The following is a 12,290-nucleotide window of genomic DNA, read 5'->3' as shown; positions in this document are numbered from 1 at the left end:
CCACGAGATAGTCCCATCCAGACACACGCGGTCAGGAGTAAACACTCAGCAGATGGGCCGGTGTTAAAAAGGTTAGGAAAAACGGAGAAACTAATTATGCTCCAGAACCTACTGAAGTATTGGCCTAATTAAAACTTGTGCAGCCACATTTCAAACTGGGAAGGAAATGAATTCCTCATAAATAAATCAGTGCACACAGATAACACACAGTGCAACAAATGTACACGGGTGTAAAAATCCAAGGCAGATTTTGCCACTTAAAACCTGTCATGGTGGAGGTTTCAGGATATTAAATATAGAGCGTGGCACCATAAAATATACATACAGCCATATTTATTGCCTGCCACAGAAAACGAAGACAGAGAGATAATGTTTTTGCCTCTGCTTGTGTGTGCATGCTCCTTTCTCTAGACTGTTAGCAAAATATCTTGTGAATGACTGAACAGATTTTAATGGGACTTTCAGAAAATATTCATTAGGTTGACATCTACAAGTGACGTCAACACAATCCAAGATGGATGCCACAGCTAATCAACCTTGGGAAACACAAAAACAATTATAATTTAGTCAATTTTTCAGATACTGAGCTAAAATTTGACATGTTAGTAGCTGAGACGAACCCCCAACTTACACTGTAAGCACTAACTGATTGTATAAAATCTGTTTAAATAACTATATTTAGCATGATGAACAACCGGATGGATTTTCATGAAACTTTCAGGACATATTTATTGGTTCAAGTTGGCTGCCACAGTCAACTCATTTTACAAAATACAAAAAAATGCTATAATTCAGTCCATTTTACAGATTATGTGTTGCAATTTGGTGTGGATTTAGCTGAGAGTCACTCTCAACACATACTCCAAGTGCAACATATTGCACAAGATTTTTGTTTTAATTTTCACCAGAAGCCATCAGAGTCGACTGTCTGTCTCAAAAACCTCCACAGTCAATCTAATTCAAAATGCCTGCCAAAGCTAATCGACCTTAGCCAAGACAAAAATGGCTACAACTCAGCCAATTTAACAGATACTGAGTTAAGTTTTGATGTGGTAGTAGCTGAGAATCATTCACAACACATATTCTAAGCATGACACAAGATAACGCATATTTGTTATTTTCAAGGGTTAATCAAAACGGCTACATAAAAACGATCTTAGTCTAAAACTCTGGCATTGAAGGCAGTGGGTAATATCCATTCTTTCATACTAACACATCTTTTAGCTGGTGCTGGAAAAAAAAGGGTGATTGTGAACAACTCAATGAGGAACAAACCCAAAATATCCCTGATAGTTCATTTTATTTCCTCTGACAGTTTTGTATAATACGTCTTTTGTCTGTTGCCACAGTTGACTCCTCCAAATCTTTCTAACAATAATTACGTTTCACTGCTTCTGTCTGTATTTTTTATTTATTTTTTTCTGTTTCGTGGTGTGTCATCGCCTGATTGCGTGCGCACACACACACAGCAACACACTCCATATTTTATGAGTCCCCGTGTCTCTGCATTAAGCCTAGACTATAATGTCGTATCGCATTATACGCTCTGGGCTTGCTGGCACTGCAGCAGTGGGCTGAATCGCTCTAAAAGCTCTGATTTCTGTCATGTTGGCGCTGCACAATTGGATAATTGACGCTGAAAGGTACAAAATTTTACTCTCCCCTCACCCTCCCATTGTAAACTATTGCACCACACATTTTATCTCACTCATTCTAACCTTCAAACAGAAATAATACATTTATTCATTTCCATTTCTTTGCTTCTCTCAGTTATTGCAGAAAACTTTAGTATTTTCATTTAGCATGTTCCATAACTAGGATTGCAACTTATAAAATATTCAATTTAAAATAAATTGCAGTTTTATCAAATATTGCTCCCAGTGAATTAAGGCAGAGACAGAAATTAAAATAAGAAATAAACTGTATGCACCACTTCTTTCATATAAGATTCAGGAAAATTAAATACAGCTTTCAGAGAGGACACAATAGTATATGAGAAAGGTTTCTGAAAAATTTATATTATCTTCTTTTCATCAATCACAATCATCCTTCTTTAAAGTAAACAGTTTTTTTTTAACAACAGAACTGCAGGAGCTGTGGGGTCTAATGCATCAAAGCTAATGTTTTAGTCATGTTGATCAGAAGTCTATTTTTCTATTTTTTTTAATCTACTACAGAAGGTTTGTATTGAGCTGCTTTTCAAATTTTAACAAAATCTAAGAGTCATAGTCCTGATTTCACCAAGTTATTACAACTTTCTTATAAGGTCAGATCTGAAAAAAGTCAATAATTTAAAGGTCTAGCATTCCTTGAAGGAGTGCATATCATCCAGTGCCTGTAATACCAGAGTTTTAGACTAAGACTAATAAATAAGATCACGGTGAGAAATGAAGTTGTAGCCAATTCGGTCGAACCTTAAAAATAACTTTATGAGCAATCTCATGTGATATCACGAGATGTGACTCTTAAAGTGTGTTTTATGAATAAGTCTCAGCTACTACTACATCAAATTTTAGCTCAATATCTGTAAAATTGACAAAGTTGTAGCCATTTTGCGTTGGCTAAGATGGATTAGCTGTGGCAGCCATCCTGAAGTTGCAGACTTGCATCCAATTGTTTTTTTTAAACGTTTTGAAAGTTTCATTAAAATTTGTGATTTATGAGATATTTGAATGCAAAAAGAGACTTGAACGCAAACACATAATGAAACTTGCACTCTTTGAATACCACATAATGTGATCTGCTTTTACTTGGTTTATATGCAGCTATATTGTTTTGGCATGTATCTATATGAAGAAAAAATGGACATATACAGTAGAAACAAATTAATTAATAACAGTGTTCAAACTTCTGTGATTTGTCTTTTATCTGTTAAAAAAGTGCAGTTGTTTTTTCATAGTCTTAACTTTATAAAGATGAGAAAACTCCTCCTGTCTCAGAGGTTTAACCGCTTTGTTAGCCGTTTCCTACCAACCAGACTTTTAATAAAAACTAAGAAACAAGACCATTTTTACTCCCATGCTGCTTCCTTACAACAGCTTCTAGTTTGTTTAAGAACTGATTTCAAGATCTTACGACTTTTGCAGCTCTCCGTGGCCTCTCACCTCATCTATTTGACCTTTTCGTGCCCCGTGAGGCTGTATGGAGGCTGCGATCCTCGGGCGAAGAACTTTATTTTGTTCCAGAGTCTTGGCTAAAGATGAGAGGTGAAGGAGCATTTGCGGTCAAAGCTTCTAAAGCATGGAACAACCTGCCTGAGGAAATCAGCTCAGCAAAGTCAGTGACCTCTTTTAAACCTCTTCTTAAATCATACTTTTGTTTTAGAACTTCTTCTGTTTTTATTTGTCTTTTCTGATTTTGGTTGTTATTGGAAATACACCCAGTAAGTAATGGAGTGATGTAAAGGTACAATGTTTTAATGGATTTTATGTTACTTTATCAGCTGCAGTGTGAAGCACAATATTTTTCATTTAGAAAAGTGATATACAAACATTTATTAAAGCCATTATTACTAAAAGCATTTGTTCATCAGTGTTGACTAATTAGGTTGATATGAACATTTATTGAAAATTACATGTTGGCATGAGAACAATTAGAGCTATTTATGTGTAAATATAGCCGTTAAGGAAATGTGTTAATTAAAATTCAAAGGTTTTCCATAAAATGTTAAACTGTATTTGGACATGCATGTCCTCTGGTGCTTTAGCACCCACTACACCCATACCCACAGCCTTGTCTGAGGATGACTCAGGTTCAAAGTTACTCCCATATTGTTTTTATTTTTAATGGTTTCATTTTTTTCACAACCTAGTAGTTTTAAAACTAACAAATTCCTGAGGTTGACAGAAAACTTCTTGCCGAAAAATGCGTTTTTATTTTTTTGGATCTACTGCTCTTGTTTGCCATCAGGTGCTCTCAAATGTCCAAAACATTTCAAGTGACCATCTACCTCCGTAGAGTTCATAACTTTCAAAACAGTCTCTTGGACCAATGACAAAAATGAGATAAGGGAAAATCTGTATGCTGGAAAGAATGAGATAATCTTTTTAAAAATACTATTTCATCCTTTAGATATATTTGGTAATAAGGCTACATAATCTAATCAATAAAGCAGCACTAAAAATTGTTTGTAACAATAGAAGCAGTGATCAGTAATTTTATTTAAATTTTATTTCCTGTTTTAACTTCAGCGTCTCAGGATCTTGAGCTCAGCGTGTCTCGTCCCTGATTTCAAACAAACACCACAGCAGCTGTTTTTATGAGTCACACCTTCCACCGCAGCGGAGGAACAGCTTGTTCTCACATATCTGGAGAACAATGCCTGTCTTTTACCCCTGAATGACAAGAGCTAAATAGAGAAAGTGTTTTCCCAGACGGTCGAGGAGCTGCGATCAGGATTCCCTGTGAGGAAGATGCAATCTGAAAAGGTCAGACAACTCCACAGCAGATTACAGCCTCCCAGGATGGACTTACAATCTTATCAGGTGGGGGGGTACTGGCGATGTAACACTTGATCTCTCCTCTTTCACCTCTGACGGCGTACTGAACTGGATCACTGGAGATGATGGGGGGGCCTGAGGGGCAGACGGGACAAGCCACAGACAGGATTACTAAGACGTACTTAAGATAACAATAAGGTTTCAGAGCAGCTCCAAGCATAGAAGCAGAAACAAAAAAGACAGGAAGTCAAAGTCAAATGTTTTTATGAGCATAAAAAACAAACAAATTTGAACAAAATTATGAACATGTAAAAGAAGTGTGAAACCACACTGATACTATATGTACAAAAAATTGTCGGGATCGGTGGAGACAACGGAGGCGAACCCTTCAAAAGAAACTAATTTATTGAATTAAATTACCAAAACAAAAGCTGACGTGGCAGCACAAGAAAACAAAAAACAAAATCCTAAACTCCGGCGAAAACTAAATTTGACAGGACCAGGAAGGAGCAGAGCAGAAACAGAACAATAAACCAGCAGAGTAGTGGAGAAAGTGACTGGGTTTAAACACTGAAGATAACAAGATAAGTGGGAACAGGTGAGTGATACAAATTGTTGACAGGTGGAGATGGGCGTGGCAGACAGCCAAGTGAGTGACTGAGGAGGACCCATCTACAAACACACCAAATTTTAACTCAATATCTTTAAAATTGATGGAATTATAGTTTTTTTTTGTGTTGGCTTATGCCAGTTAGCTGTGGTGGCCATCTTGATTGAGTTGATAATTTTTATTTGTACATTTAATGATCACGTTGTAAAAGTTTCTTTAAAATCTGTCCACTGGTTCATGAGATATTTTGTTAACAGAGACAGGCAGACACACACACAGACATGAGCAAAAGTCAGATGATAAAACAAAAATCTCAAATGTGTCACATAAGAAAGTTAACAACTTGGAGATTCTTTTTCTAGTGAGTCAAAAACATGAAGCGAATACTGTTGATGGTAAAGTCAACAAAAAGCCATTTTCAGTGAAAACTCAGTAATTTTCTGCTTTTCTCTGACACTTTCAGCAAAGTCACAGAAAATCTGCTTACAGTAACGCCGTTGTCTCTGTCACATTGAATGAAAGAGTGTTAACACATCGACTGCATGACAGAGTCTCCTGTTTTGTGATGAGGCAAGGCTAAATGAAATGAAACGGGGATGTAACTCTTCGGCGGTGAGGGGAGTAATTAAAGCAGAATACGGTCCGATCGAGCGTGATGCATGAGAGCAGCGCGGCAGCTGTGAAACCAGCAGGACAAATCGGATGCTGTGATATAAATCCAGAGTTTCTACAGCAGGGCGGTGTTTAACTGAGTGTCAGCCGAAGTTTGAACACAGAGAAAGCTGTCACACACTGTTAGCTGTGTCGTGCCAGTCGATGTTATATGCAGCGGCTTCACTCTGCCGAAGTATAAATTAGCTTTACGAAGATGATGCATGATGGTTTTCAGTCAGTCGTTAAAAAGAGCAGATAGTAAATATACGGGGTTTATTTGTGTTGGCATATAATGGAATTTTATAAGTGAATAAATGCTGGAGTGGTCAATAAGCCACCAAGCTTTTGGCTTTTATGTGAAGAGATGTGCTAATAAATTTTACTGTCTTTCTATCAGATTTTGCTGAGTGGTTTTCCATTTAGTGCAGATTTAAAGAAAAACTGAGCCTTTTCTTGCATTAATTTATAACACTGTGAATCTGTTCTTTATTGGGGCTTTTTTTTAGGTGATTTTTGACATTGAATTAATTAATTTAGGTCTGATTAGATCAGAAAAAGGCCAGTTTTTGAGTCTGAATCAACCTTTGACTGAAGCAAATTAGGCTAGAACAACAAAAACTATGAGTACTTCAGCAGTGAGAAGCAGTTTTCACACAAGGAATTCATAAGATATCCTGGGAATCAGATGTAGACTTTTTACATGCACTGCATAAAAGGACATCCAGTCCAATTAATCTTAACTACACGAGTGACAACTGGGTGAAGAGCACAGGAAAGGCGACATGATGCAAAACGTATCCTGCAGAAATCATTGTTTTTTGTTACAAAACATGTCGAGGGCAGCAAATGACACTATATCTGCAGAGTAAAAGCATGCATGCCTATAGCTGCACAGACAAAAATATGTGAATCAGCACTAGTTTTCAGCAAACACATCACTTATTGATGGAAACTCTCCTAAAATGTCCTTCCACAGTTACACATGAGATAATTCTGAATATTTCTGGGTTAAATATTGAATAAATATCAATTAGATAGCAGTGAGTGATTCAGGATCTTTCTGCAGGGCATTTTGCTAAAAAATTATCCAATTACCACAGTTCTGGTATCCTGTTCTGATAATTTTAGAATGCTCCTGTTTGCTTGCTAAAACTTTAAATTTGACAGATTTTGAAAAGTCTTTAAAATCTTTAAAAAAGTTTTAGGTCATCAAGCAAAATATGGTGAAAAAACAAGCAGTGAGGATTATGCTACTAGAGCAAAAATAACGCATTGTAGAGGTCTGTCGGGTTTAACTATTCATTGTTTTCAGTTTGACTCAGAGTCAGAATTTTGCTGCATTTCGGGAAATCTGCTTGGCACAGATTTCTGCTAATATCAGCGTTGTTATTAATAGCAAAGCAGGCGGATGTGAACTGACCGTTGACAGTGAGTGTAACTTCGGTCTCTCCCACTCCGATACGAGGCACAATGGCCTTGCAGACATACTGTCCTGCATCAGCCTGGCTCACCGACTTCAGATGCAGCTGGTTGTTGTTGCTGAGGACCTGGACATAAAGAAAAGGACGACGGGTTTGTGATGTGGAGAAACAGAGACATACACAAAAGGAAGGATCTGTGTTTAATTCATAACACATGTTGATTTACTCAGCAGGCTCCATTAGTTTTTCCTCAAGCCTGTTTTAAATGGTTTGGCATAAATTAAAAATTTAAGAGTTTCACAACTAATACTCAGATTACAGCTGTCTATATAATCTAAGCTTGATTCAATTCAGTGGCTACAAACAACTGAAAAAGAACATTTTACAAAGATAATAATTTAAAAAACTATGTTGAGGAATAAAGCATGTTCTGTTGGTGGTTAATTCTCACCATGCTGGAGCCTTTTTTAGTCCAAGTGAGAGTCAGAGGAGGGTTTCCAGCCCACTTGCAGTTCAGAGTGACGTCAGAGTCCACGTCCACTGTAACGGGCCTGGGCTCCACCACCAGAATCGGGCCAACTTAAAAACAATGACAGATGTTAGAGGAAAAACAGACTTGATGACTTCATCAACTGACTAGAAACCCTAAATTACTATTAATAAAAACAGTTAAACTGTTTTAGTCGTTTAGGAATTATTGAAATTCTGCTTTACAATCATTGAAAGATGTAATTTTTGTCACCAAACACAATATGTTGTGTTTTTAACGGTCTAAATTCGGTTTTATGTTATGATGTTCTTCATATAGATGTTTAGAATCATACAAATTCACATATGCTCACAGCTCCCCCCAAGTAGTTTTAGGTTTTTTGAAGGCCTTACATTGTTTTTGACAATGTTTGAAGGATAAAGGAAGAGTGGCTCAAGACTTTTGCACAGTACTTTACCCCATGCATAAATGCAATCTGCTTCTTTTAGAATAAAAACAGTAAAATGTGACCAACAGTCGTGGATGTTTACTCACAGTGCACGTCCACGAGGATGCTGACGTTCGTGTTTCCCACTGCATTGAACACCTGACACGACACGGGCTCGGTGAAGAACGAGTGATCCGCTGTGGTGACAAACACGCTTTCTCTGGCCCCCTCCAGCAACACGCCGCCTTTAGCCCACCTGACAGAGAACAACACATCACAGCGCCCTTTAACACGTTTTCAAACTCTACAAATCACAGCGGTGTCTGCCTGTCAGTGGGAGATTTACAAAGTAAAATGTGTTCATGTGAAGATCCAAATGTCACATTTCCACCATTAAACAAGGAGTTGTCTGTAAATTTACGATTTTTAAAATGCCTTGATTCAGAAACCCAAAGGGAAACTTTGTAATAAATTACAACAATTTCTGTTACCATAAAGTGCCTTGCCAAATATCTAGCTGAAAATCATATCACCATATTGCACACTCTCCATTAGATGACATTTTAATGCACACTCAATAGGCTTAGCGCCTAAGTACCTGGCAGAGTTCCCACATTAGAACCCTCTCTGATGGAGTTTCAAACCTCGAGCCTTTTCTGCAGTTTCAGTGCTTCAGAGATGTCGCTTACAATAAAAGTCAGTGTTTGACTGAGCAAATGTTCGATACTTTCACCAATTTTGTTCTCTAAGCAGAATTTTACAATTCAGGAGCAACTCCAGTGAGTGCGTGGAGCCAGAAAGGAGCAGATGAAAGAAAACCCATCGGAATCGATCATCTGATCAGGCTGCTAATGTTGCACTGCAGGACCAGCTTAAAAAACCTTCCTCACATCCTGAACTGCACTGAAAAGCACGAAAAGTCCGACATCAAAACCAGTTTTGAAAGAAAGTATTTTGTGCAGCAATTCAACAATGCTTTACAATAACTGACAGTGATGGACAGGGGTCTTCATTGCATCATATCACGGTGGCAGAGTGTAAATATTCCCTAAAACAGGCTTGATCAACACATCAATTACTGCATCTCACTTTAGTTCTTCCTCAGGGGACACGTGTATCTTTACATATCTGCAAACACGCGAGTCATCATTAATCAGACCTGTAGCCCATGATTGGAGGGTTGGCAGTAGCCTGGCAGGTGAATGTGACTCTTTCGCCCTCCAGGACAGAGCGGGGTTCGATGGACAGGGTCACCGTGGGGGGGTCTGCACAGGAAAACACACAGGATCTGTGTTTGATTCAAAGAAGAACTGATGGAAATGTATAAATGGTTGGATGTATGGATGTATGGATGGATGGATGGATGGATGGATGGATTAAATCTACAGGTTTATGGATAGCAACATTTTGAGTGAATTCAACAGCTTTTTGCGTATAACTGACAGGAATTTTATGTCACTGACATTTGAGAATTCAACGTAAGATATTTTCTCCAAGACTAAGAATAAATTGTTTCAGTTAATACAAGCTGATTTGAATAGGTTTTGACACAAATCAGAAATCTTTTTATATTATTATGCCTCATTAAAACCTTAAAAAAATGAACAAACAGTCAATTATGAGGAAAAAAATAAACTAAAACAACAACTGCACATATTTAAATTCAGTTCTTAACAAAAGATTATTTATTTTAGATTAAATGATTAACCCTTTACACAACTGGAGTCTCCCTCCAAATTGTTTTTATTCCCACAACAACTTAAAAGATTTTCTTCTTCTTTTTCTTTTGGCTGAACCTACATTAAATTTGTATTTTGTTAAATTTAGTTTTCATCGAAGGAGTTAATATGGACATAACAGTAAAAAAAACACACAATACTGCAAAAGAAATGGATGTATCTATATCTATATCTATATCTATATATAGATATGGATACTGATCAGAACCCTCAGGCTCCTAAGTCTCTGGTAGAAGACCTGAGTTTGAAGTGAAGTAGAACTGCCTATGTGGAAAAAAAGGGGGTGAGCAGAGTTTTGTGTCTATATAGTATATTTTAGAAGATTCTTCAGCATTAACTGAAAATTTTCCACCTTGTGTTGTCTTTGTCCCATAAAATAAAATGCTAAAAGACTGAGGGAACCCCTGGTTGACCTGAAAAAAAAGAGTCAACATTTATTTTTCCACTAACTGCCGACAAGAGTTAGTTGTAAAAAAACCCATTTTGGTCTATTTGGCTCAATTCAAACTAATTTCCTCATGCAGTATTATTTTTTTTTCTTTCTAGCTTCACAACACAGAAAAATTAATCGTTTCCTTGATGCAGAGGGAAATTAAACTGCTGTTCTGCTCCTAGTAGATAATTGGCTTCAAAATTGGAGTCAAAAAAAGACAGACAGGTCATAGAAATCGAAACTATTTTAATTTAGGACTTTGTTAAAAAAATAGCTACTTTATATTCCATGTGTATATCTTATGTGTCTTCTGTGAAACCTTCTCGGCTCCTGAGAATCGAGCTCAACAACCTGACAGAGAAGTGAAGGAACGTACGGTGGACGTTGAGAGTGACAGTGACTCGTTTGCCCATCGGGACTGCAGGATTGCTGGCCACACAGGTGAAATTGCTGCCGCTGTCAGTGTCGACTGGAGTGATGGGGAGATAGCTCCTGGTCGTCACTCTCTTCCTGTCTTGCAGCACTTCCTGTTTGACAGAGAAAAATGCGATGGAAATGAAAAGTGTTATGAAGGAACAGGATAGGATCATATGAAAAGATGGAGGATGGCGTAGGAAAAGGACAAAAAAGGCCATAGGGAGGAAGCTACGGAGTCATTAAGATAGGAACAAAAGAAAATATCACTTCATAGATAGAATGAGAATAAATATATAAAGTTTGTGACATTTTCTTGGAAAGAAAAGAGTTATAGAAGAAAGAAAATGATGGATTATTCAATATAATCCTTTATTGTCTTTATAAAAATATCTCTTCTCCCCAAAAATGAACCCTGTTTTCATGAATTGAGGCAGCACAGTGTTTTAAAAGCCAGCTTTCAAATCTGTCAACTAAGTGTACGCAGCTCTAACTGTAATAAAAGTGCACGGTCAGTTACACTGTAATATAAGAGCAGCATGTATTATGCATGAGCGTGTGTGTGTGTGGAGGGGAATAAAACCGGCTGTGAGAGATGTAAAAACATCTGTGTTTGAGTGTGTACTGCTGATTCTGTGTGCATACTAAAGCATGAGTGTGCATGCGTGAGTGTGTGTCTGCTTGCAGGCATCATTTCATGTGTGTGGGAGAGGAAAAAACAGATCCTGCATCCTGTCTGAATGCAGGAGGAAGAGGGTAAAATATAACTGTATACAAGGTGTCTGCATGTGTGCTGAAAGGACGGCCTGTTTTTTAGGGTAAATAAAACATGTCTTGAATCTTTGCATCTTTCAAGTTGTGTTTCGAGCACAAAGTGTGGTGAGGAACTGATGTCTGGGATGTTTTTGCTTTTTAACTTCAAAGTAAGCATGAATTGCAGAAACGTACTGAAGACCAGTTGCAAAAAAAAAAAAAAAATGCAGGTGTTTGTTTTTGTGGTTATGACTCATGAAATATGAAAAATGCATCCACAGTAATTACCTTCTGATTTTATTTGGCTGAACCCACAGCTGTTTAATGCAACAACTAAACTATAAAACTTTGTTTTTTTGAGGATTGATGATTCAATGAATCCTTCCATCTCGCCATACTTTTTTGTAAAAAAATTAAATAAATAAAATTCAGTTTTGGCTTTGAAAGAGCAGACAGCTTTAACTCACTTTAGTCCTTTAAAAACTGTGAAATTTTGTGTTTCTAACTGAAAGAAAGTAAATGACGTTCTGAGTACTGTGCTTTTGCTCTGACTTTCATTTAAAAATGCAGATATTTTAAGACTAAAATAAAACAGGTTGAACTCAACCTTCTTTAATCACCAGAAATGCTGTGAAGACTGTTTATGAGTCGCAAAAACTTGTTGAAATTAAAGGCCTGGCATTTCACTCTCTACATTTCGTGCAAAATTTTCAGACTAACTCCATCTTATGTTGAGAAATGACGGTTCAAACCTTAAAAGTAACATCATGCACAATCAAATATGATATTATACTAAAAGTATGTATTGTGAATGACTCTCAGCTACTACCACATCAAATTTTAGCTCAATATCTGTTCAACTGACCGAGTTACAGCCATAAAATGACGTGACCCTCCACATTTCACATTT

General features: G+C 37.2%; 1 protein-coding gene across 2 annotated transcripts in view; it reads right to left on the bottom strand.

Moving 5' to 3' along the window:
- The window catches only part of kirrel1b (kirre like nephrin family adhesion molecule 1b), an 82,548-nt gene that overhangs the window by 10,256 nt on the left and 60,002 nt on the right, over nucleotides 1-12,290 (bottom strand). For both annotated transcript variants that reach the window (XM_017411066.2, XM_017411067.2), the window contains exons 5-10: nucleotides 10,590-10,740; nucleotides 9,201-9,306; nucleotides 8,149-8,297; nucleotides 7,576-7,703; nucleotides 7,124-7,250; nucleotides 4,474-4,574 (exon numbers count right to left, since the gene is read on the bottom strand). In XM_017411066.2, the coding sequence (XP_017266555.1) occupies nucleotides 4,474-4,574; nucleotides 7,124-7,250; nucleotides 7,576-7,703; nucleotides 8,149-8,297; nucleotides 9,201-9,306; nucleotides 10,590-10,740 (762 nt within the window). The remainder of the gene's footprint in view (nucleotides 1-4,473; nucleotides 4,575-7,123; nucleotides 7,251-7,575; nucleotides 7,704-8,148; nucleotides 8,298-9,200; nucleotides 9,307-10,589; nucleotides 10,741-12,290) is intronic.

This window comes from Kryptolebias marmoratus, linkage group LG20 (genome assembly GCF_001649575.2).
Source record: "Kryptolebias marmoratus isolate JLee-2015 linkage group LG20, ASM164957v2, whole genome shotgun sequence".
In the NCBI taxonomy this organism is placed as follows: domain Eukaryota; kingdom Metazoa; phylum Chordata; class Actinopteri; order Cyprinodontiformes; family Rivulidae; genus Kryptolebias; species Kryptolebias marmoratus.
Note: the sequence above shows the minus strand (reverse complement) of the source record. Positions and strands in the feature narration are given on the sequence as shown.